Raw genomic sequence first — 25,274 nt, 5'->3', positions numbered from 1 at the left:
GGGATCCAGGGTCAAGCCAGGCTGGGGACTCGCAATTTTTGGGGTTGCAGTGGAGCGGGAGTGCAGGAGGCGATAGAGGCCGGTGTCCTGGCCTTTGCGTCCCTAGTAGCCCGGCGGAGGATCTTGCTCCAGTGGAAGGATGCGAGGCCCCAAGCGTGGAGGCCTGGATCTCGGATATGGCCGGGTTCATTAAATTGGAGAGGGTGAAATTTGCCCTGAGGGGATCAGTACAAGGGTTTTTCAGGCCGGGTGGCAGCCCTTTCTGGACTTCCTGGCGGAACGGTAGGAAACAGGCCGACAGCAGCAGCAACCCGGGGGGGGGGGGGGGGGGGGGGGGGTAAGGATTGGGGGGAGGGAGAACTGTGCACAAGGGTTTGTGGAGGGTGCTATCTCTCTCCTTTGTTTTTTTTTTCTTTTCTCTTTTTCTTTGTTTTTGTTTCTTCCTTTTGTTTGAAGTTGCTCTTGAAGCAGGGGGGCATTGTTTATGGGGTGTTACCGCGGTTGTACGTTAATAGAGTTAAGATGTTTATATTTTGTATTTTGTAAAAATTTCAATAAAAATTATTTATTAAAAAAAGTCAGACGCGGATGACCGAGTCAGAGACTGATGAACGAGTCAGAGACTAATGAACGAGTCAGACGCGGATGAACGAGACAGAGACTGATGAACGAGTCAGAGACTGATGAACGAGTCAGACGCGGATGAACGAGTCAGAGACCGATGATCGAGTCAGACGCGGATGAACGAGTCAGAGAACGATGATCGAGTCAGACGCGAATCAACGAGTCAGGCACCGATGAACTGGTCAGGCACCAATGAACGAGTCAGATGCGAATGAAGGAGTCCGACACCCCTGAATAAGTCAGACGCGAATCAACGAGTCAGATGCGAATCAACGAGGCAGGCACTGATGAACGAGTCAGAGACTGATGAACGAGTCAGAGACTGATAAACGAGTCACACTCTGATGAACGAATCAGGAACTGCTGCATGAGTCAGACACTGATAAAACAGTAATGAAAGAGTCAGAAACTGATGAATGGGTCAGACGCTGATAAACCAGTCAGATGCTGATAAGCAAATGAGACGCAGATAAATGAGCGACTGAAACTGATGAACGAGTCAGAAACTGATGAATGAGTCAGACACTGATAAACGAGTCAGAGACCGATGAACGAGTCAGAGACTGATGAACGAGTCAGAGACTGATGAACGAGTTAGACGCTGATGAACGAGTCAGAGACCGATGAACGAGTCAGAGACTGATGAACGAGTTAGACGCTGATGAACGATTCAGAGACTGATGAACGAGTCAGACACTGATGAACGAGTCAGACACTGATGAACGAGTCAGAGACTGATGAACGAGTCAGAGACTGATGAACGAGTCAGACACTGATAAACGAGTCAGAGACCGATGAACGAGTCAGAGACTGATGAACGAGTCAGAGACTGATGAACGAGTCAGAGACTGATAAACGAGTTAGACGCGGATGAACAAGTCAGACACTGATGAACGAGTCAGACGAGGATGACCGAGTCAGACGAGGATGAACGAGTCAGAGACCGATGAACGAGTCAGAGACCGATGAACTGGTCAGGCACCGATGAACGAGTCAGACGCGAATGAAGGAGTCAGACGCGAATCAACGAGTCAGATGCGAATCAACGAGGCAGGCACTGATGAACGAGTCAGACACTGATGAATGAGCCAGAGACTGATGAACGAGTCACAGACTGATGAATGAGACAGGCACCGAAGAACGAGTCAGACACTGATGAACGAGTCAGAGACCGATGAACGAGTCAGGTACTGATGAACGAGTCAGGCACTGATGAATGAGTCAGAGACTGATGAACGAGTCAGGCACTGATGAATGAGTCAGAGACTGATGAACGAGTCACAGACTGATGAACGAGTCAGACACTGATGAATGAGTCAGAGACATTCACCTGAAGAAGGAGCTGTGCTCCGAAAGCTCGTGTTTGAAACAAACCTGTTGGACTTTAACCTGGTGTTGTAAGACTTCTTACTGATGAATGAGTCAGAGACTGATGAACGAGTCACAGACTGATGAACGAGTCAGACACTGATGAACGAGTCAGAGACCGATGAACGCGGATGCTCGCGTGGGAGAGGAAAGGTCTCGGCGGGGGCGTGGTGTCAATTCACCCATGCTGCCCAGTGTAGGTCTTTGACTTTCTTGGTGTTGGAGAAATTGAAGAGACTGACGGCTGATAAATCCCCAGGGCCTGATAATCTACATCCCAGGGTACTGAAGGAGGTGGATCTAGAAATAGTGGTAACCTTCCAGGATTCTATAGACTGCGGAACAATTCCTGCAGATTGGAGAGTGGCTAATGTAACTCCACTATTTAAAAAGGGTAGTCGAGAGAAAGCAGGGAATTATCGACCAGTAAGCCTGACACCAGAAGAGTGTTAAATTCTTGAATCCATTATCAAGATTTTGTAGCATAGCACTTAGAAAACAGTGACAGAGTTGGACAGAGTCAGCATGGATTTATGAAGGGAAAATCATGCTTGACAAATCTACTGGAATTCTTCGAGGATGTAACGAGTAGAATATTGACGTGGTGTATTTGGACTTTCCGAAGGTCGAAATGAAATGAAAATTGCTTATTGTCACGAGTAGGCTTCAATAAATTTACTGTGAAAAGCCCCTAGTCGCCACATTCCAGCGCCTGTCCGGGAAGACTGTTACGGGAATCGAACCGTGCTGCTGGCCTGCTTGGTCTGCTTTCAAAGCCAGCGTTTTAGCCCTGTGCTAAACAGCCCCAGTTATTGACAAAGTCCTGCATAAAAGATTAGAGTGCAAAATTAAAGTGCATGGGTTTGGGGGTAGTATATTGAAGTGGATAGAAAACTGGTTGGCGTAATTTGGATTGGCGAGGGTAATTCAGGTACCTGCAGTTGCGGGACTTCCTACGTACGCAGATCTCAAACTTCCCGCTCCTACCACCAAGGGGGATACAGGGTACGGTAGTTTCCAGAGTGAGGGTGGGAGAAGGGAAGGTCTCTGACATGTATAAGGAACTCATGGGGTCAGAGGACATACAGACTGAGGAGCTGAAGCACAAATGGGGAGAGAAGTTAGGAGGAGAGATAGAGGATGGTCTCTGGGTGGATGCGTTGAGCAGAGTCAACGCATCTACAACATGCGCCAGGCTTGGCCTGATATAGTTTAAGGTCGTTCACCGGGCTCACATGACAGTGGCCCGGATGAGTAGGTTCTTTGGGGCAGAAGATATGCACGGTGTGCGGGGGGGCAAGTGAATCATGTCCACATGTTTTGGACATGCCCAAAGCTCAGGGGATCCTGGCATGGGTTTGCAGATGTCATGGCCACGGTGTTAAAAACAAGAATGGCACCGAGTCCGGAGGTGACGATTTTTGGGATGTCGGAAGACCCGGGAATCCAGGAGGAGAAAGAGGCAGACGTTCTGGCCTTTGGTTCCCTGGTAGCCCGGAGACAGATACTATTAGCATGGAGGGACTCAAAGCCCCTGAAGTCGGAGACCTGGCTATCGGACATGGCTAGCTTTCTCTGTTTGGAGAAAATCAAGTTTGCCTTGAGGGGTTCGCCCGGAGGTGGCGACCATTCGTCGACTTCTTTGCAGAAAATTAATGATCAGCTGGGGGGGGGGGGGGGGGGGGGGGGGGGGGGGTTGGCAGACAGGAAACAAAGAGTAGGAATTAACATGTCTTTTTCAAATTGGCAGACAGTGACGAGTGGGGTACCACAGGGATCGGTGCTGGGACTCAGCTATTCACAAATATCTTAATGATTTAGATGTGGGAAGAAAATCTAATATCTCCAAATTTGGAGATGAGACCAAGTTGGGTGGAAGGGTGAGCTGTGAGGAAGATGCATAAATCCTTCAGTGTGATTTGGACAGGTTCAGTGAGTGGGCAAAGGAATGGCAGATGCAGTATAATTATACAGGGCATGGCATATTGTGTTCAGTTTTGATCTCCTTCTCTGAGAAGGATGTTCTAGTTATAGAGGGAGTGCAGCGAAGGTTTACCAGTCTGATTCCTGGGATGGCAGAACTGATGTACGAGGAGAGATTGAATCAGTTAGGATTGTTCTCGCTAGAGTTCAGAAGAATGTGGGGAGGTCTCATAGAAACCTATAAAATTCTAACAGGACTGGACAGGGTAGACGCAGGAAGGATGTTCCCGATAGTGGGTGTGTCCAGAATCAGGGGTCACAGTCTGAGGATACGGGGTAGACCGTTTAGGACAGAGATGAGGAGAAATATCTTCACCCAGAGAATGGTGAGGTTGTGGAAATTGTTACCACAGGAAGTAGTTGAGCCCGAAACTGTGTATGGTTTCAAGAAGCAGTTAGATATAGCACTTAGGGCAAAGGGGATCAAAGGATATGGAGGGAAAGCAGGATTAGGCTATTGGATGATCTGCCATGATCAGAATGAATGGCGGAGCAGGCTCAAAGAGCCAAATGGTCTCCTCCTGCTCCAATTTTCTCTACGTTTTCTATGGAACCCAGTCCCCCTGGACATGCTTCGCGAGCTGACAGCTGCTGCCACTTCATCCCTGTGGTTCATCCTCCTGGACCCTTGAGGGAACAGGACATCCCCCTTGGATTTAAGCACATCTAGAAGCATCTCAGGGTCTGCATCCCCGAATCGTGGGGCCGGTCGTCTTGGCTGCGAGCTGAGTGGGGTGGGCTATGCAGGTGCCGTCCAATTGCCACTCGACCTTGTTTGCGGGGGGGGGGGCTGACTAGCGGGTGGTCCCGGTGAATCGGCTGGCGAGCCTTCATTTGGGGTGTGAATCTTAGTGGACCGATTCACATTGAATAGCGTTGCCAGCCTCGATGGGCCGAGCAGCAGAAGCTCAAACCACTTCCCGCTCGCTTCCACACTGAGAAATCTGTCTGGAGAACTGTGCCTGTGCAGTTGGGTGGATTGGCCATGATCATAGCGTGGGGTAAGAGGTTCAGATGGGGGAGCAGGCCTCGGTAATGGGCCTCTTTCAGAAGGTGGGTGAGGACTCGATGGGCCAAATGGCCCTCTTCTGCACTGTAGAAATTCTATAATTGGGATTCGATGTTTATGCCCAATGATCCAACAGAATGGGTCAGAATGAATGGAAGGGTCAGACACTAATAAACCAGTTTGACACCAATGAATCAGTGAGTTACTAATAAATGAATCAATTTCTCATGATTGAGTCACCAGTTACTAATTAAATGCGCCAATTATGAAGGGGTTGGATATGAATAAACACATTTTCAGATGCTAATTCGTGACGAGGCAGGTTCTGGGGAGACACGCACAAGTGAACAATTGTTTCAGCAATCAATGGGTCAAACGCTAATGTAAGAATCAGAAATTGTTCATTAGCTACTGCAGGTAAAGGTAAAACTAAAAGATGCAAATTAATTAAACCAGGAGAAAGAAATAAAAATCTGTGAGTGGATTATGTGGACCATTCATTAATATCTGACAACTTGTTCAATAATATCTGACCCACTCCTTGGTACCTGTTTCATTGACAATCAGTGTTGAACAATAGTAGTCAGTTACTATTGCACGTGTCATATAAAATTATCAAATATTGATTAGCAAGGCAGCAGGCACTGAGGAATAATTCCGACACTAATAAATGAGTCAGAGACTCAGCAATGAATTAGTAAATTGCCAAGTACAATGAGATAAAAGACAGATAATAAGGAACATGTCATGAAAACACCAATCGATGTGGGAACTACTAATTGTGAGAAATATTAATGATACCCATTAAAGACATTAACAGATTGTTCGACACTGATTGTCAATGAAACAGGTACCAAGGAGTGGGTCAGATATTATTGAACAAGTTGTCAGATATTAATGAATGGTCCACATAATCCACTCACAGATTTTTCTTTCTTTCTCCTGGTTTAATTAATTTGCATCTTTTAGTTTTACCTTTACCTGCAGTAGCTAATGAACAATTTCTGATTCTTACACCACGCTCTCCCCTTTAGTTTGTTTTGGAACCATCCTGCCTTTTCCACCTGATCAGCCCCATCCCTTGTTTGAAGTCACTATTTTTCCTTCTCACTGGAGCTCATCACAATGGTCTGGTCCTTCTTGTCCAGTGTCCAGTCAAATAAACCCTTTTTCACCACACCCTTTAGCCATGTGTTCATCTCCGCAATCTGCTTCTCCCTATGCTAATCTGTATGTGGCTCAGGTAAAAATCCAGAGATTGTGACCTTTAATTTAGTTTCTTCCTGAACAATGTCTACCTTTTACAAACTGAATAAAAGCAAATTACTGTGGATGCTGGAATCTGAAACCAAAGAGAAAATGGTGGAAAATCTCAGCTTGGGCAGCGCGGTAGCTTCACAGCGCCAGGGTCCCAGGTTCGATTCCCCGCTGGGTCATTGTCTGTGTGGAGTCTGCTTGTTCTCCCGTGTCTGCGTGGGTTTCCTCTCGCAGTCCAAAGACGTGCAGGTTAGGTGGATTGGCCAGGATAAATTGCCCTTAGTGACCAAAAAGGCTGGGAGGGGTTATTGGGTTTCGGGGATAGAGGGGAAGTGAGGGCTTAAGTGGGTCGGTGCAGACTCGATGGGCCGAATGGCCTCCTTCTGCACTGTATGTTCAATGCTCTAGGTCTGGCAGCATCTGTAGGGAGAGAAAAGAGCTAACGTTTCGAGTCCAGATGACCCTTTGTCAAAGCTAAAAGAGAGAGAAGTGGGAAATAGTTATACTGTGGGGTGAGAGAATGAAAGATGAGTCATAGCCACAGAAACCAAGGCAAAAGAGTGCTAAAGGCAGTCCCCAGAGAAAATAAAAGGTGTGAAAAGCCAAACAGCAGAGAAACTAAAATCAGATGGAGGGGAGGGGGCGAGAGTAGTGGCACGGGAGATGGACCGCATACTGTTGAGGGCCCTGTCAACAACTGTAGGTGGGAAATCACGGTTGAGGAAAAGGAACACATTTTCGAAGCACCACTTTGGAAAGTGGCATAATCGGAACAAATGTGAAGGAGCTAAGAGAAAGGGATGGAGTCCTTACAGAGTGTAGGATGTGAAGACAAACGAGAAAATGCTGGAAAATCTCAGCAGGTCTGGTAGCACCTGTAGGAAGACAAAGAGTCATCAGACTCGAAACGTTAGCTCTTTTCTCTCCCTACAGATGCTGCAGACCTGCTGAGATTTTCCAGCATTTTTTCTTTTGGTTTCAGATTCCAGCATCCGCAGTAATTTGCCTTTATGTAAGATGTGAAGAGCTGTTGTTCAGATAGCTGTGGGAGTCAGTGGGCTTGTATTAGTAGATATTAGTAGATAGTCTATTGACGGAAATGGAGACACCAAGGTCAAGGAAGGGAAGGGAGGTGCCTGAATGGACCAGGTGAAAGTGATGGAGGGGTGGAAACTGGAAGGGAAGTTGATTAATTTTTCCAGGTCCGGACGAGAGCATGAAACGCCACCAAAATAGTCACCCTGCCTACCTTTTCCCAAGTTGGTGATCTGATGAACAAACATGGTGGTAGACAAAAATAAATGGGTGAGTCAGACACTAACAAATGTGGCATCAGATATCAAACTGGATTCAGCTCCCATGGAGGTGTTAATGATTCATGAACATTTGATCTCATCTCCCTTTATCCAACTTCCTCTAGCATTCTGTTATCTCAAAGTCTCAGTTAGTCTCCAAAACATCCTCACTCTTCAACATTTCAAAACCTCTTTTGTTATCCATATTAATTGGTGATTGCAAATCAGGTCCCAAAGAAAAAGCATCAAGCTATAGCTGTCATGGATTGTTGCTCTGCTCCGCGTTTCTTAGCCTAAAATCCAGACGTTCCTTTATCGTCTGAATTTCCGACTCAGACAATGCAACGGGCTCCTGAGGCCTTGTATCATGGGCTGGAGAACCAGCCACAAGTTAAGCAGCAGCTATCATAAAGCAGTGGAGCTTTTAAAGGTCCAGCCATTTTGAAAAGCCAGGGAGGGTAAGTTCGCAAAGATAAGTGGGTATGACTGAGACGGGGGGGGTCTATGTGGGAGTGTTTGTGGGGGGGGTGGTGCAGTAGGTGGGGAGACAGGGCAGTGAAGTTATTTGGTCAGTGAAGTGGAGGAGTCGGTGGTCAGTGGGGGAGGGGCTAGTTAGTGTGAGAGGTGGTAGTCGGGTGTCTGGGTGGTCAATTGTTGGGGCGGCCAGTGAAGTAGGTTGGTAGGATTGGGGTGGGTAGTTGGGTGGGTCTTGCCAATACGGTGGGGAGTAGTCAGGGGCAGGGGCACCCCAAGGGGGTTGGGGGAGCTGGTATGGGTAGTCAGGAGGGCCTGGGGTATCAGGAGGGAAGTTGAGGGTGTGGGTAAGTAATCGGGGGTTCTGGTCAGGGATCCCATGGGTTATTGGGGTTGGGTCAGCACTAGTTCTTTTTTTATAAATTTAGAGTACCCAATTATTTTTATTCCAATTAAGGGGCAATTTAGCATAGCCAATCTACCTAACCTGCACATCGCTGGGTTGTGGGGGTGAAATGTGTAAATTCCACATGGACAGTAACCCAGGGCCGGGATTCGAACCCGAGTCCGCAGCGCCATAGGCAGCAGTGCCAGAGGCAGCAGTGCTAACCACTGCGCCGGGTGCGGCCCTGGGTCAGCACTACAGTTATCAAGGAGTTAGAAGTGGTTTTAACTCCTCTGTTTTTCTGGATAACTGTTCCTGTAAAACAGTCAGAATCATCTGAAGAACGATTTAAATTGGAGTATCAGATGCTTCCCAGATCAGGAAAATTTGAGCTTCCTGTGCAATCCATACTGGGAGACAGGCGGGATTCTCTGACCCCCCCCCCCACCGGGTTGGAGAATTCCCGGGGGGGCCGAATCCCGCCCCGCCACCGGCTGCTGCATTCTGCGGCCACGTTTTTCGGGAGGCCGTGGGATTCCCGCCATGCCGGTCAGGGACCGTTGGCAGCGGCCCACCCGGCAATTCTCCGGTCCCCAATGTGCCGAGCGGCCATCCATTTTTGGCCAGTCCCGCCGGCGTGGGTTATGCAAGGTCCCACACGGCAGGACCTGGCAGGTATGTCAGCGGGGGCGGTGCTCGGGGGGGGCGCGGGGCAATCCGTCCCCAGGTGGGGGGCCCCCACGGTGGCCTGGCCCGCGATTGGTGTCCACCGATCTGCGGGCGGGCCTGTTCTCCGTGCCAGCCCTGTAGGGCTCCGCCATGGCCGATGTGGAGAAGAGAAGTCCCCATGCATCCCAGCCTCCCCAAACAGGTGCCGGAATGTGGTGACTAGGGGCTTTTCACTGTAACTTCCTTTGAAGCCTACTTGTGACAATAAACGATTTTCATTTAATTTAATTTAATTTCAAAATATGCAGGCCTGTCTGCGCATTCTCGCGCAGACCCTTTGGCGCCGGCTGGAGCGGCGCCAACCCCTCCGTCGTCCACCGAGCTCCCGAAGGTGTGGAAAGTTCTGCACCTTCGGGGGCTATTGGCGCCGGTTCTCCCGCTGTCATGAGGACTTAGAAGGAGAATCCCGCTGCTGGAGTCTCAATGTTTTTAGAACAATAGAACCATAGAAGTTACAGTGCAGAAGGAGGCCATTCGGCCCATCGAGTCTGCACCGGCTCTTTGAAAGAGCACCCTACCTCCACACCTCCACCCTATCCCCATAACCCAGCAACCCCACCCAACACTAAGGGCAACTTTGGACACTAAGGGCAATATATCATGGCCAATCCACCTAACCTGCACATCTTTAGACTGTGGGAGGAAACCGGAGCACCCGGAGGAAACCCACGCAGACACTGGGAGGATGTGCAGACTCCACACAGACAGTGATCCAAGCCGGGTATCGAACCTGGGACCCTGGAGCTTTGAAGCAATTGTGCTAACCACTATGCTACCGTGTTTTTATTGGATATTTCGTGAGTACGGTTTAACGCCTCTCAGACCCTAATCAGCAATAAATTGGTGTTGAGGTCAGGATTTGACAGCTGCAACTCCTTCTGCTCACAGTCCAGAAGCACATTCTACCCCTTTGCTCAGAATGGGATCACACACAATGTTGTCAGTTAATACAAACAAAATTTAGAAAAGTTGCCATTTAATACTGAGAGCGCAAAGCTTTTTTTTTGGTATTTTTGTGTTGATTGTCTTTGCTACACCTCAATCACATTTCTATTTCATCCCCCACCTCCCCCCCACCCCTAGCATTAAGAGGACAACAATATTCTTGGTGGCCTAATTCTCACCTTTCCAGGTCCTGCTCAGCGTTCTGCCTGCTCTCAAATGGAGCAAAGCTGGTCATGTCTACGTAACCATCATTCTCAGAGGCTGATGTGAAAACTCTTCTGGAATCTTCGAAGAATTCAGTGACAGTTCCTGAGCGACCATTCCTTCTGGGTGGAATCTGGATATTTTCATAGTCTGAGCTGACAGCTGGAATATTCTCATAATCAGACGTGTCGGAGTTGGGAAATGAAATTGATCTGGGTTTGGTTAAAGGAAGTGATGTGTATGAATGTCGCGACTTGTTCTCAAAGGATTCAACCCTGGACACACTCCTGCTGAAAGGCTTCGGCATTCCTTTTCTCTTACCATCCTTATTGATTAAGAAAGTGGATGAAGAATCCAATATGCACATCTTTCCAGATCGCGCCTTGATCTGTGGGGAGTTACCCAAACTTCGGCCATCAAACTCCAGGCCCCTGCATGTATCTGAGGGAGTCCTGCACACATTTACCTCAACAGCCATCTTATTTTCAATTTTCTTCTTAAGTGACAGTTTAATCGGCAAAAAACGCTTAAAGGATGACTTTTTCTTTGCACTTTGCTTTAAATATTTATCAGGAGATTCACTCTCTACCAAGAGGGATGGTGAACTCTTGGTGATGGGCTTTTTGGTGATACTGGCTAGCTGAAATGGAGGGGGTATGTCCACCACTGATGATGGAGTAGATGTTGGGAGATGATTACATTTTAACTGACTACCTGATGACACAACAGAAGGTAGGGAGAAATTATCTTCCTTTCTCTTCATTCTGCTGTCATCTAAATGTGAGACCTCAGTTTTTCTGCAAACAAAAATGGGCATATCCCTGCTTTCCACAGAATACGAGCGTGGATAGAAAGTGTGGCGCCTGTGCTTTGCTGGAATCATCCTCATGTTTTCACACACTTCACCATCCATTTTCACTTGTTTGGGGTCTCCTATTGCTCTTCCACACAGCGTTTGCTGTGGAGATTCGCCAACAGTCTCTTCTGGGACAGTCTCAGGCACTTTTGTACTGAGAGATCTTGTTCTCATTCTCATGTCATTCCAGTCTGCAATAACAGATTTATCACCTTCTACTTTAGTAAACCATTCATTCACTTGTCTCAAATTAGCACTTGCCGAGGACACATCTATTTTCTCTGCATGTTCAGTATTTTGCTCCAGTAGCAGGCTGCACTCTGTTTCAATTGGGCATGGTAGAATGCACTTAGAGGTGGTGGGTCTGGCTTCCACTGTGATATCATCAGTACAGACATCTGAATGATCTTCCCTTGCAGAAAACTCTTTTTGTTCTGCAGTTACAGAGTCAAATGATAACTCCATTGGTTCATTATTTGGGCTATATTCCTCCTTTTGCTCACAGGATACAATGTTCAATGATGTTCTGCATATGTCTTCATCATTACACTGAAAATTACCTTTCAAACTCAATGTTCTGGATGATCCTGTTAACATGTTTCTAACAAGCCCATCAGCCCCAAATCCATCCACCTTGACCCCGTCAGCCCGGATCCCATCCTCTCCGAAGACGTCCACCCTGACCCTGCCCACCATGATCTCGTCTGCCCTGACCCCATGCGTCTCAAACCTATCCGGCATGATCTTTACCCCATTCGCCTCAACCTCATTTGCCCCATCACTGACCTTGTCTGCCTCAGCATCGGGCACCTCACACTCATCCTCGCCTATCTCATCCACGTCAGCTCTAGCTTTGTCTGCCCCCTGCCCGGGACAATCGGCCCCCTCCCTGGGACCATCTGCCTCCTCCCCGGGACTGTCTGCCTCCTCCCAGGGACTGTCTGCCTCCTCCCAGGGACCGTCTGCCTCCTCCACGGGATTGTCAGCCGCCTGTCCGTAACCGTCTGCCTCCTCCCCGGGACCGTCTGCCTCCTCCCCGGGACCGTCTGCCTCTTGCCCGGGACCGTCTGCCTCCTCCCCGGGACCGTCTGCCTCTTGCCCGGGACCGTCTGCCTCCTCCCCGGGACCGTCTGCCTCCTCCCCGGGATCGTCTGCCTCCTCCCCGCGGCCGTCTGCCTCCTCCCCGGGATCGTCTGCCTCCTCCCTGCGGCCGTCTGCCTCCTCCCCGGGATCGTCTGCCTCCTCCCCGGGACCGTCTGCCTCCTCCCCGGGACCGTCTGCCTCCTCCCCGGGACCGTCTGCCTCCTCCCCGGGACCGTCTGCCTCCTCCCCGGGACCGTCTGCCTCCTGCCCGGGACCGTCTGCCTCCTCCCCGGGACCGTCTGCCTCCTCCCCGGGACCGTCTGCCTCCTGCCCGGGACCGTCTGCCTCCTCCCCGGGACCGTCTGCCTCCTCCCCGGGACCTTCTGCCTCCTCCCCGGGACCGTCTGCCACCTCCCCGCGGCTGTCTGCCTCCTGCCCGGAACCGTCTGCCTCCTCCCCGGGACCGTCTGCCTCCTGCCCGGGATCGTCTGCCACCTCCCCAGGACCGTCTGCCGCCTGCCCGGGGCCGTCTGCCTCCAGCCTGGGACCGTCTGCCTCCTCCCCGGGATCGTCTGCCTCCTCCCCAGGACCGTCTGCCGCCTGCCCGGGACCGTCTGCCTCCTCCCCGGGACCGTCTGCCCCCTCCCCAGGACCGTCTGCCCCCTCCCCAGGACCGTCTGCCTCCTCCCCGCGACCGTCTGCCGCCTGCCCGGGACCGTCTGCCGCCTGCCCGGAACCGTCTGCCTCCTCCCTGGGACCGTCTTCCGCCTGTCCGGGACCATCTACCACTTCCCCGGAATAATCTGCTGCCTCCCCGGGACCGTCCTCCGCAAGTCTGTATGCCTCCACCCCGGGGCCACCTGGCTCTTCTACAAGTCTGCCCGACTCCTCCACGGGGCTATCTGCCTCCTTCCTGAAACTGTCCACCTCTTCCCCGGGGCCTTTAGCTTCCTCCCCGGGACCGTCTGCCCCCTCCCCGGGATCGTCTGCCTCCTCCCCGGGATCGTCTGCCTCCTCCCCGGGACCGTCTGCCTCCTCCCCGGGACCGTCTGCCTCCAGCCCAGGACCGTCTGCCTCCTCCCCGGGACCGTCTGCCTCCTCCCCGGGACCGTCTGCCTCCAGCCCAGGACCGTCTGCCTCCTCCCCGGGACTGTCTGTCTCCTGCCCGGGACGGTCTGCCCCCTCCCCGGGACCATCTGCCTCCTGCCCGGGACCGTCTGCCTCCTCCCCGGGACCGTCTGCCTCCTCCCCGGGGCCGTCTGCCTCCTCCCCGGGACCGTCTGTCTCCTCCCCGGGACCGTCTGCCCCCTCCCCGGGACCGTCTGCCTCCAGCCCAGGACCGTCTGCCTCCTCCCCGGGATCGTCTGCCTCCTCCCCGGGACCGTCTGCCTCCTCCCCGGGACCGTCTGCCTCCACCCCGGGACCGTCTGCCTCCTCCCCGGGACCGTCTGCCTCCTCCCCGGGATCGTCTGCCTCCAGCCCAGGACCGTCTGCCTCCTCCCCGGGACCGTCTGCCTCCACCCCGGGACCGTCTGCCTCCTCCCCGGGACCGTCTGCCTCCTCCCCGGGATCGTCTGCCTCCAGCCCAGGACCGTCTGCCTCCTCCCCGGGATCGTCTGCCTCCAGCCCAGGACCGTCTGCCTCCTCCCTGGGACCGTCTGCCTCCTCCCCGGGACCGTCTGCCTCCTCCCCGGGACCGTCTGCCCCCTCCCCGGGATCGTCTGCCTCCTCCCTGGGACCGTCTGCCTCCTCCCCGGGACCATCTGCCTCTTGCCCGGGACCGTCTGCCCCCTCCCCGGAACCGTCTGCCTCCTCCCCGGGACCGTCTGCCTCCTCCCCGGGACCGTCTGCCTCCTCCCCGGGACCGTCTGCCCCCTCCCCGGGACCGTCTGCCCCCTCCCCGGGGCCGTCTGCCTCCACCCCGGGACCGTCTGCCTCCTCCCCGGGGCCGTCTGCCTCCTCCCCGCGGCCGTCTGCCTCCTCCCCAGGACCATCTGCCTCCACCCCGGGACCGTCTGCCTCCTCCCCGCGGACGTCTGCCTCCAGCCCGGGGCCGTCTGCCTCCTCCCCGGGACCGTCTGCCTCCTCCCCGGGGCCGTCTGCCTCCTCCCCGGGACCGTCTGCCTCCTCCCCGGGACCGTCTGCCTCCTCGCCGGGGCCGTCTGCCTCCTCGCCGGGGCCGTCTGCCTCCTCCCCGGGACCGTCTGCCGTCTGCCTGGGACCATCTGCCTCCTCCCCGGGGCCGTCTGCCTCCTCCCCGGGACCGTCTGCCTCCTCCCCGGGGCCGTCTGCCTCCTCCCCGGGACCGTCTGCCTCTTCCCCGGGACCGTCTGCCTCCTCCCCCGGACCTTCTGCCTCCTCCCCGGGGCCGTCTGCCTCCTCCCCGGCACCGTCTGCCCCTTCCCCGGGGCCGTCTGCCTCCTCCCCCGGACCGTCTGCCTCCAACCCAGGACCGTCTGCCTCCTCCCCCGGACCGTCTGCCTCCACCCCGGGACCGTCTGCCTCCTTCCCGGGGCCGTCTGCCTCCTCCCCGGGACCGTCTGCCTCCTCCCCGGGACCGTCTGCCTCCTCCCCGGGACCGTCTGCCTCCTCCCCGGGACCGTCTGCCTCCTCCCCGGGGCCGTCTGCCTCCTCCCCGGGACCGTCTGCCTCCTCCCCGGGGCCGTCTGCCTCCACCCCGGGACCGTCTGCCTCCTCCCCAGGGCCGTCTGCCTCCTCCCCGGGGCCGTCTGTCTCCTCCACGGGACCGTCTGCCTCCTCCCCGCGGCCGTCTGCCTCCTGCCTGGGACCGTCTGCCTCCAGCCCGGGACCGTCTGCCTCCTCCCCGGGGCTGTCTGCCTCCTCCCCGGGGCCATCTGGCTCTCCTGCTGCAAAGCTGACGTTTTCATCTTTGCTGTGTTGATGATGATGAGGATGAGCTGCGTGAGTCTTAGATTGAAATGTTCTTTGAAAGAAGCAGTCATCCCAAGAAGCATCATTAAGACGATCACCATCGTCAGCTCCATCAGTGTTTATGCACACCAGAACTGTTTGGTTTTCAAAGCATCGCAAATCCAATTCTGCATCAGTGCCCAAATCAGAAGGATCCATGTTGTTGGTTACTAACTGCACAAACCCATTGCCCTCCTGTAGAGTCACTTCTTGTTCACCACCATAAAACATCCGAGTCTCATTTTCATGGTATTTTGAAGTCTGACTTTCACTTAGAACATTATGTCCATCACCTGAAGCAGCTCTGTCAGCTTCAGCTCCTGGACAGCTTACACTGCTTTCCGATTCACCCAATGGATCAGTAATATCAAGCTTGTTCACATTCACAACCAGTAATGGATCAGCGATCAACAATTTTCCATTTGAGCTTCTGTTTAAATTGTTATGTTGAGTCGGTGTTGCCTGAACAACTGGCTCCTGACTGGCTAAATTTGGTTTCGGAGCAATTGGTGGCTTTGTGCCCTTAGATCCTGGAGCCGAAGTAGGAACAGCAGCTGACCTTGGGATCTGGGAAGGAATCCTCTTTGGAACAGCCAGCGAGGAAGGTCGCTCCTGAAGCTTTGGTTTTGGTGCCAATGGTGGTTTCTTCAGTTCTAGAATAAGAAAAAGTGAAATATGCCATGAGAGAAATGTAGAACTCTTTCTAATTACCAGCCTCCTCAGAATCAAAATCACAGAATATAGTGCAGAAGACGCCCTTTAGCCCATCAGGTCTGCGCTGATGCATGAAAATCACCTGACTGGCCTACCTAATCCCATTTGCCAGCACATGGCCCATAACCATGGAGTTTAATCCGGACTAATGCGAGATAATTCATTTTGGAAGGTCAATGCAGGTAGGGAATATAGAGTGAATGGTAGAACCCTCAAGAGTATTGACAGTCAGAGAGATCTAGGTGTACAGGTCCACCTGTACACAGGTACATAACACAGGTGGAGAAGGTAGTCAAGAAGGCATATGGTAAATTGTATGATTCTGCGATGCCTGGATAGAGTGGACAGGGAGAGGATGTTTCCACTTGTAGGAAAAACTAGAACCAGAGTACACCATCTCAGACTAAAGGGACGATCCTTTAAAACAGAGATGAGGAGGAATTTCTTCAGCAAGAGGGTGGTGAATCTGTGGAACTATTTGCCGCAGAAGACTGTAGAGGCCAATTCACTGAGTGTCTTTAAGACAGAGATGGATAGGTTCTTGATTAATAAGGGCATCAGGGGTTATGGGGAGAAGGCAGGAGAATGGGGATGAGCAAAATATCAGCCATGATTGAATGGCGGAACAGACTCGATGGGCCAAGTGGCCTAATTCTGCTCCTATGTCTTATGGTCTAACATCCTGGTGAATCTCCTTTGCACCCTCTCCAGTGCAATCACATCCTTCCTATAATGTAGTGAGCAGAATTGTACACAATACTCCAGCTGGGGCCTCACCAAAGTGATTTTGTAATCTATGCCTTGATTGATAAAGACAAGTGTCCCACATGCCTTTTTCACCACCCTATTAACCTGCCCGTCTGCCTTTAGAGATCCATGGACAAACATGCCAAGGTCTCTTTGTTCCTCAGAACTTCCCTGTATCATACCATTCTATGAATGCTTCCTTGTCAAAAGACTCCTTCCAAAGTGTATCACCTCACACTTTTCAGGGTTAAATTCCATCTGCCACTTATCTGCCCACTTGACCAACCCGTCTATATCTTCTGTAACCCAAGACACTCACTGTTAACCCAAGCTCACTGTAAACCACCCAGCCACTCTGCAAACTTACTGATCCTACTCCCCACATTGTCATTTATGTTGTTTAATAAATGACAAATAATAGGGAACCCAGCACAGATCCCATTGGTACGCTACTACACACTGACTTCCAGTCACTGAAGCAGCCGTCTGTCATTACCCTCTATCTCCTACAGCTGAGCCAAGTGTTGCCTTCTTTAGAAGTCCCACATGTGGGACCTTGTCAAAAGCTTTGCTGAAACCCACACAAACAACATCAACCACACTACCCTCATCTACATTCCACGTCACCACCTCAAAAATTCAATCATGAGCTCCCTCTGACAAAACCATGCTGACTATTCCTGATCAAACCTTGCCTCTCCAAGTGGAGATAGATTATCTCCTTCAGAATATTCTCCAACAATTCCCCCTCCACTGACATGAGACTGACTGGTCTGTAGTTCCCTGGCTTATCTCTCCAACCCTTCTTAAATATTGGAACCACATTAGCTGTTCTCCAGTCCTCTGGCACCATCTTTGTGTCCAGAGAAGAATTAAAAATTTGGGTCAGAGCCCCTACAATCTCCTCCCTTGCCTCCCGGGCTTTTCACAGTAACTTCATTTGAAGCCTACTTGTAACAAAAAGCGATTTTCATTTCACAACATTCTGGTACACAATTCATCAGGACCTGGAGATTTGTCCACTTTTAAGCCCACCAACACCTCCAATACCTTGTCACTCCCTATGTCAATTGCTCAAGAACATCACCGTTTCTCTCCCCGAGTTCCACACCAATATCCTCATTTTCTTGGGTAAAGATAGATGTGAAATATATGTTCAACACCCTACCAATGTCCTTTGGCTCCACCACAGTTTGTACCCTCGGTTTCTAATGGGCCCTTCTCTTTCCCAGGTTATCCTTTTCCCATTGATATACTTTTGGATAACTTTGGATTTTCCCTACTTTTACCAGCCAGAGGTTTCTCATATCCCTGTGGTGGTATGGATATGAGCACTGCCATTGGTGCAGAGCATTGGTTTCCCATTGGCTCTGACTGGTCATGTGCCTCTTGTCCGATTGGCTGGGACTAGTCATGTGACTGCTCACCAATTGGTCGAGAGACAAGTTGACCCCGCCTCCGAGGCGGGGTCAACATAGAACATAGAACATAGAACGATACAGCGCAGTACAGGCCCTTCGGCCCACGATGTTGCACCGACATGGGAAGTCAAAAACTAAAGGCCATCTAACCTACACTATGCCATTATCATCCATATGCTTATCCAATAAACTTTTAAATGCCCTCAATGTTGGCGAGGTCACTGCTGTTGCAGGTAGGGCATTCCACGGCCTCACCACTCTTTGCGTAAAAAACCTACCTCTGACGTCCGTCCTATATCTATTACCCCTCAATTTAAGGCTATGTCCCCTCGTGCTAGCCACCTCCATCCGCGGGAGAAGGCTCTCGCTGTCCACCCTATCTAACCCTCTGATCATCTTGTATGCCTCTATTAAGTCACCTCTTAACCTTCTTCTCTCTAACGAAAACAACCTCAAGTCCATCAGCCTTTCCTCATAAGATTTTCCCTCCATACCAGGCAACATCCTGGTAAATCTCCTCTGCACCCGTTCCAAAGCTTCCACGTCCTTCCTATAATGAGGCGACCAGAACTGTACGCAATACTCCAAATGCGGCCGTACCAGAGTTTTGTACAGCTGCAACATGACCTCATGGCTCCGGAACTCAATCCCTCTACCAATAAAGGCCAACACACCATAGGCCTTCTTCACAACCCTATCAACCTGGGTGGCAACTTTCAGGAATCTATGTACATGGACACCGAGATCCCTCTGCTCATCCACACTGCTAAGAATTTTACCATTAGCCAAATATTCCGCATTCCTGTTATTCTTTCCAAAGTGAATCACCTCACACTTCTCTACATTAAACTCCATTTGCCACCTCTCAGCCCAGCTCTGCAGCTTATCGATGTCCCTCTGTAACCTGCAACATCCTTCCACACTGTCTACAACTCCACCGACTTTAGTGTCGTCTGCAAATTTACTCAACCAACCTTCTGTGCCCTCCTCTAGGTCATTTATAAAAATGACAAACAGCAACGGCCCCAGAACAGATCCTTGTGGTACGCCAGTTCGTAACTGAACTCCATTCTGAACATTTGCCATCAACCACCACCCTCTGTCTTCTTTCAACTAGCCAATTTCTGATCCACATCTCTAAATCACCCTCAATCCCCAGCCTCCGTATTTTCTGCAATAGACGACCGTGGGGAACCTTATCAAACGCTTTACTGAAATCCATATACACCACATCAACTGCTCTACCCTCGTCTACCTGTTCAGTCACCTTCTCAAAGAACTCGATAAGGTTTGTGAGGCATGACCTACCCTTCACAAAACCATGCTGACTATCCCTAATCATATTATTCCTATCTAGATGATTATAAATCGTATCTCTTATAATCCTCTCCAAGACTTTACCCACAACAGACGTGAGGCCTATAGTTACCGGGGTTATCTCTACTCCCCTTCTTGAACAAAGGGACCACATTTGCTATCCTCCAGTCCTCTGGCACTATTCCTGTAGCCAATGATGACATAAAAATCAAAGCCAAAGGCTCAGCAATCTCTTCCCTGGCTTCCCAGAGAATCCTAGGATAAATCCCATCAGGCCCCGGGGACTTATCTATTTTCACCTTGTCCAGAATTGCCAACACTTCTTCCCTACGCACCTCAATGCCATCTATTCTAATAGCCTGGGTCTCAGCATTCTCCTCCACAACATTATCTTTTTCCTGAGTGAATACTGACGAAAAGTATTCATTTAGTATCTCGCTTATCTCCTCAGCCTCCATACACAACTTCCCACCACTGTCCTTGACTGGCCCTACTCTTACCCTAGTCATTCTTTTATTCCTGACATACCTAGTTCCCGGTGGTCGGTCTTTCTCTGTAGTCAACCACCGGGCTAACAACTAGCTGATTAAAGCCACAGTTTGGATCTTCATCGTGTCTTGAGTCCAATTGATGGTACATCAATCCCCTCTTTACTTTCCACATTGCTTTCTTAAGCTCCATCCTGCACTTTCTATACTCCACTAATGCCTCTGCTGATTTGCTCCCCTTGCTAAAAGCCTCTCTTTTCCTTCTCATCGTAAACTGAATGTCTCTGGTCATCCATGGTTCTCTGGGTTTGTTACTCTTTTCTATCACCCAAGAGAGATGATGTTGGGCCTGTACCCTCTCCATTTCATTTTTGAACGTCCCCCGCGTAAATTTCCCACAAGTAATTCTTCCCAGTCTACCTTGGCCAGATCCTGCCTTATTTTACTAAAATCCGATCTCCCCCAATCCAAAACCTTTTTTTGCAACTTGTGTCTCAATTTCTTTGTTCATAACAAGCTTAAGTTGTACCATGTTGTAATAATAATCTTTATTGTCACAAGTAGGCTTACATTAACACTGCAATGAAGTTACTGTGAAAAGCCCTTAGTTGCCACATTCCGGCGCCTGTTCGGCTACACAGAGGGAGAATTCAGAATGTCCAATTCACCTAACAGCATGTCTTTCAGGACCTGTGGGAGGAAACCGGAGCACCCGGAGGAAACCAACACATACACGGGGAGAATGTACAGACTCCGCACAGACAGGGAATCGAACCCTGGCACTGTGAAGCAACAGTGTCAATCAATGTGTCAACGTGGTATTGTGGTCACTATCACTAAAATGTCCCCCCCCCCCCCCCCCCCACTCCCCACCAACATCTCAACCACCAGTCTGGTTTCAGTCCCCAGAAATAGGTCCAGCACTGTGCCATCCCTTGTTGGACCCTCTACACACTGAGGTAAAAGGTTCTCCTGTGTACATTTTAAGAACTCTGCTCCATCTAAGCCCTTAACATGATGACTATCCCAATTAATGTTGGGCAAGTTTGAAATCACCTGATATAATTACCGTATTATTTTTACACACCTCTGTGAATTGCACACATCTGTGCTCCTCAATTTCCTGCTGACTATCTGGGGGTCCATAATACATACAATGTGGCTTTTTAAATTCCTAAGCACTACCCACAAAGCTTCAGTTAATGACCCCCCCAAGATTCGATCTGTCCTTACTGCAGTAACGGACTCCTTGAGTGGGATTCTCCGTTTCTGAAACTAAGGGTTGACGCCAACACGGAATTTATGGACATTCACGACAGCAAAACTGCCGCCATACCTGGACTGATTCCGCTACTGTTAAGGAGCTAGCACCGGTGCCACATGGAACACAATCCATTCTAATAAGAAACGGTGCTGGACTCGCCGGTTTTGCGATTGACACTCAGGGGCTGATAGGTTGCAGCCACATATACACACTTCGCACCCCAAACACTCCATCCTAGACAACAGAATGGCTAAGGGGACCGACATCAAGGTTTGCAGAAACAGAGATCAAGACCCTCTTGGACGCTGTGGAGGAGAGGACGTTGACCCTATACCCTGGCCTGGGAAGGAGGCTGCCAGCAGCCGCTGTTCGTCGTGCCTGGGCGCAGATGGCTTCGGCGGTCAGCACCGTGGGCAACACCATCCGGACTGGCCAGCATTGCCGTAAAAAACGGCACAACTTTCTCAGGATAGCCAGGGTGAGTAGGGAGCACTGTGCCCTTGGCACCAACCCCCTTCTCACACACCCATAACCCGACACCCCCTTCCCCCCACTAGGAGGGTAGCCGAACCCCCACCCTGCACCACGTGCTGGCACCCATACTGGCTGCCATGGCCGGGTGCCCTGGTCACTGAGGCCACCAGCTGCCCATTCCCCAGGCTGCATGTGTCAGACTGTCTAACGCTGTTGTTTTATGTCCCCCCACCCCCCATCCGAGAAGGCCGCGCACACCTGCCGGGAGCGGGAGTAGACAGGTGGGAAACCACCGGACCTGCGAACCCTCACTATGGCAGAGCAGAGGGCCCTGGACATGTTTGGCGGCCCAGTAAAAAAGGAGGTCGCTGAGGTGGAGTTCGGCCGCAGGTGAGGAAGTTGCGGTTCCCCATGCCACTTGTGTCAACCATCCTCACTCCCAACCTCACCCGACACCACCTCGACCGCGCCAGCCCCCACCCACATGCTCACCCCACTTCCTCCCGACCCACGGTCTAATCATCCATCTTGTATCTTACAGGACCTGCTGGTGATGGGGCAGCTCCATCTGGCAACCCAGCCAGTGCTACAGCAAAAGCTGAGCAGCGATGAGATCAGTTCGGACACCAGCCCTCCACCCAAGATTCATTAGACCCGGGAGCTCGGGTTGGAGGATGACAGTGATTTTCTGTCACAACTGTCTTCAACATCCTCCACCATCCCAGAGATACTCCCGCGGCCGGCCTCTTTAGTGAAGAGACTCCTGGGACACCACCTGGTGCGCAGTACACACATGCTCCGGTACAGCAGGTGGTGGTAGGAACTCCCGAGCGGGCAGACAGCCAGAGGGCAGGCTGGCCCCAGGAACTAGCCAGGTTTCAGACTACTGGAATGGACAGTCGCAGAGCTAGGGACTATAATAGGGATTGTTGTTGAGCATCCAGCACCTGCAGGTGAAGTTGGAGTGTCCAACTGCCTGCAGGAGCAGGAGGTGATGCAGACAGCGTGTGCCAAGCAGGCCAACACCGCACGGGTGGCATCCGCAGTGGAGGCTTTGGAAGTGATGGTTTCGGCTGTGGATCAGCATGTCCGAGGTCTGGGCATTATGGACATCGCAGCGGCGCTCCTGAGCATGGCCCAGTCAGTGCAGGCCATGGCTGGGAACATTGGTAGCATTGCTCAGCGCTGGCCGATGTGGCATGAGGGAAGGGGTTACCACCGGAGCGGTCCAGGCACCTGAACCAAATCTTCAAGAGGCTGAAGCACCACTCGATCATCCCCTGGACCCGGGCATGTTGGTGATGGCAGCGAACTCCACCGCCCGGGCAGAAATGGATGTATTGAGCCACCTGAACATGTAGGGCCACCGTGATGCCACAGATGCTGTGAGACCCCGACAGGTTGCCACTAGACACCTGGAAGGATCTCGTCGCGTAAAGGTTTAGGGCAACCGTCACCTTGACGGCCACCGGGAGCAAGTGTCCTCCCTCATTCCCCTGAGGTGCCAGGTGTGCCATCATCTGCTCAGCCGGAGTCTTTGGCATGCCCGGTCCAGCAAATTCTCAAATGACAGGAGGTGCCAGTACATATAAGGCCTCATGCAGCGCCTCCTTGGCACTTCCTCCTCCTCGGCCTTTGGAGCGGCTCGCTCTCCATCCTGGGCGGCTGCCACCTGTTCCTCTGCTGCCCGCTCCACTGATACAGCTTCCTCCTCCACGAGCAGCTCCAGCTCGTGCAGCCTCAGTGAATCCCTTAGGGCTGCAGCGACTAGGAGGAAGGCCACCATTATTGGTTGCATTCAAATATCCATTGTCTGCAGGGGGTGAAAGGCCTATATTTTAGCATGTGCACCCCCCCTGCCCAACCAGGTCCAATGGGCGACATGGTGGCCATGGTTGGTACCCGGGCTCTGCCCCTACATGTCCACTCCCACCATCCCCGCAGCCCTGGCCCTGTCGGTGGCTGGCACTGTGGGGATCCGTCCTAGATGCCAGGGGTACTGTTGGCTGGCATTGCTCTCACCAGGGAATGTACCGCGGCCCCCATATGGGCTACAGTGGAAATTGCCCTGGATGGGCCACCGGCAGGTGGCAGCTGGGCCGAGGGTGGGGTGTGGGGTAGGGGCATCCAGATAGCCGGTGTCACTCTGCAGAACCAGGAGCCTAGGTGGGCGGTCAGTGGGGTGTGCCGTCCGGGGTAATGGCGGTCCGTGCCTGGGCACCGGCCCATTCCCATGGGGGAGGGGTCACACCAGCCATTCTGTGTGTTCCCTCCATTACCCCCCTCCCACCCCAGCCGGCCCAGCACCCACTGTCGCTACTCTCTGTGTCCTACCTCCTCTCTCTGTCTCTCATCAGCCACAACGTTGGTTTCACGATTTTTAAAAGCATAAGTCATCATTGCCATTGGGAACTTGGCCCATCGGAGGCAGAGAATCACAGAGGCCACAGAGAATACCGGGTCAGGCCCGCTAATGATATGCAAACGATGTTTACTGCATGTGCGCTCCAGTACGCATTGACACCGCTGTCAAGCTGACGGAGAATTGCAATTTTGGGTCAGATCGGCGGCCGCGGCAATTTTTCTCGTTGGAACCTATTCTCCGCCCAATTTCGTGGCGCGGATTTGGTGGCGGCCAACAGAGAATACCGCCCGTTAACTAGTAATGCAACGCCTCCTCCTCTTTTACCTCCTTCTATGTCTCACCTGGAGATTCTATATCCCGAGATTTGAGCTGCCAATCCTGCCCCTCCCTCAACTAATAATAATAAGTCTTTATTATTGTCACAAGTAGGTTTACATTAACACCACAATGAAGGTACTGTGAAAATCCCCTAGTCTCCACACTCTGGCACCTGTTCGGGTACACGGAGGGTGAATTCAGACTGTCCAATTGACCCAACAGCATGTTTTTCGGCACTTTGTGGGAGGAAACCGCAGCACCTGGAGGAAACGCACGCAGACACGGGGAGAACGTGCAGACTCCACACAGACAGTGACCCAAGTGGGAACCAAACTTGGAACCCAGGCGCTGTGAAGCAACAGTGCTAACCACTGTGCTACCATGCTGCCTACGTCTCTGTGATGGCTACTATATCACAATTACATGTGTAAATCCCTGCCCTTAACTCACCCGTGTTAACTGTAATACTTCTTACATTAATGTAGAGAACATCCAGCCTTGTCTTACTTCCTTGAAATTTAAAAAGCTGTATTCTCTCTGACTTGATTGTTTTATCGTGCTATGCTGGTCTCTATTCTGCTGACCTGGGCAGAGAAAGTACTAATGCAATTTAATCCGGACAAATGTAAGGTAATGCATTTTGGTAACATAGAAGTGAAATATACCATAAATAGCAAAACATTTAGGAACATAGAAAGTCAGAGAGATCTGGGCTTGCATGTCCACAGATCTTTGAAAGTGGTAACACAAGTGGACAAGCTAGTTAAGAAAGCAGATGGAATGCTTGCCAACATTGGGCGGCACATAGAGTATAAAAATTGGAAAGTCATGCTACAGTTGTATAGAACCTTGGTAAGGCTGCACTTGGAATATTGCGCACAATTCTGGTTGCCACACTACCAGAACGATGTAGAGGCTTTTGAGAGGGTGTAGAGGAGGTTTACCAGGATGTTGTCTGGTCTGGAGGGTGTTAGTTATGAGGAGAGGCTGAATAGACTTGGACTGTTTTCATTGGCATGACGG

At 51.7% G+C, this 25,274-nt stretch overlaps 1 protein-coding gene across 3 annotated transcripts in view; it reads right to left on the bottom strand.

Annotated features, from left to right (window-relative positions):
• Positions 1-25,274, bottom strand: part of LOC119973207 — a 296,257-nt gene that overhangs the window by 227,958 nt on the left and 43,025 nt on the right. For all 3 annotated transcript variants that reach the window (XR_005462256.1, XM_038810862.1, XM_038810864.1), the window contains exon 2: positions 10,249-15,796. Coding sequence is in view for 2 of the 3 variants with exons in the window: in XM_038810862.1 (XP_038666790.1) it covers positions 10,249-15,796 (5,548 nt within the window). In the remaining variant the exon portion in view is untranslated. The remainder of the gene's footprint in view (positions 1-10,248; positions 15,797-25,274) is intronic.

Source organism: Scyliorhinus canicula, chromosome 11 (assembly GCF_902713615.1).
Source record: "Scyliorhinus canicula chromosome 11, sScyCan1.1, whole genome shotgun sequence".
In the NCBI taxonomy this organism is placed as follows: Eukaryota; Metazoa; Chordata; class Chondrichthyes; order Carcharhiniformes; family Scyliorhinidae; genus Scyliorhinus; species Scyliorhinus canicula.
This window is presented reverse-complemented; position numbering and strand designations above follow the sequence as displayed.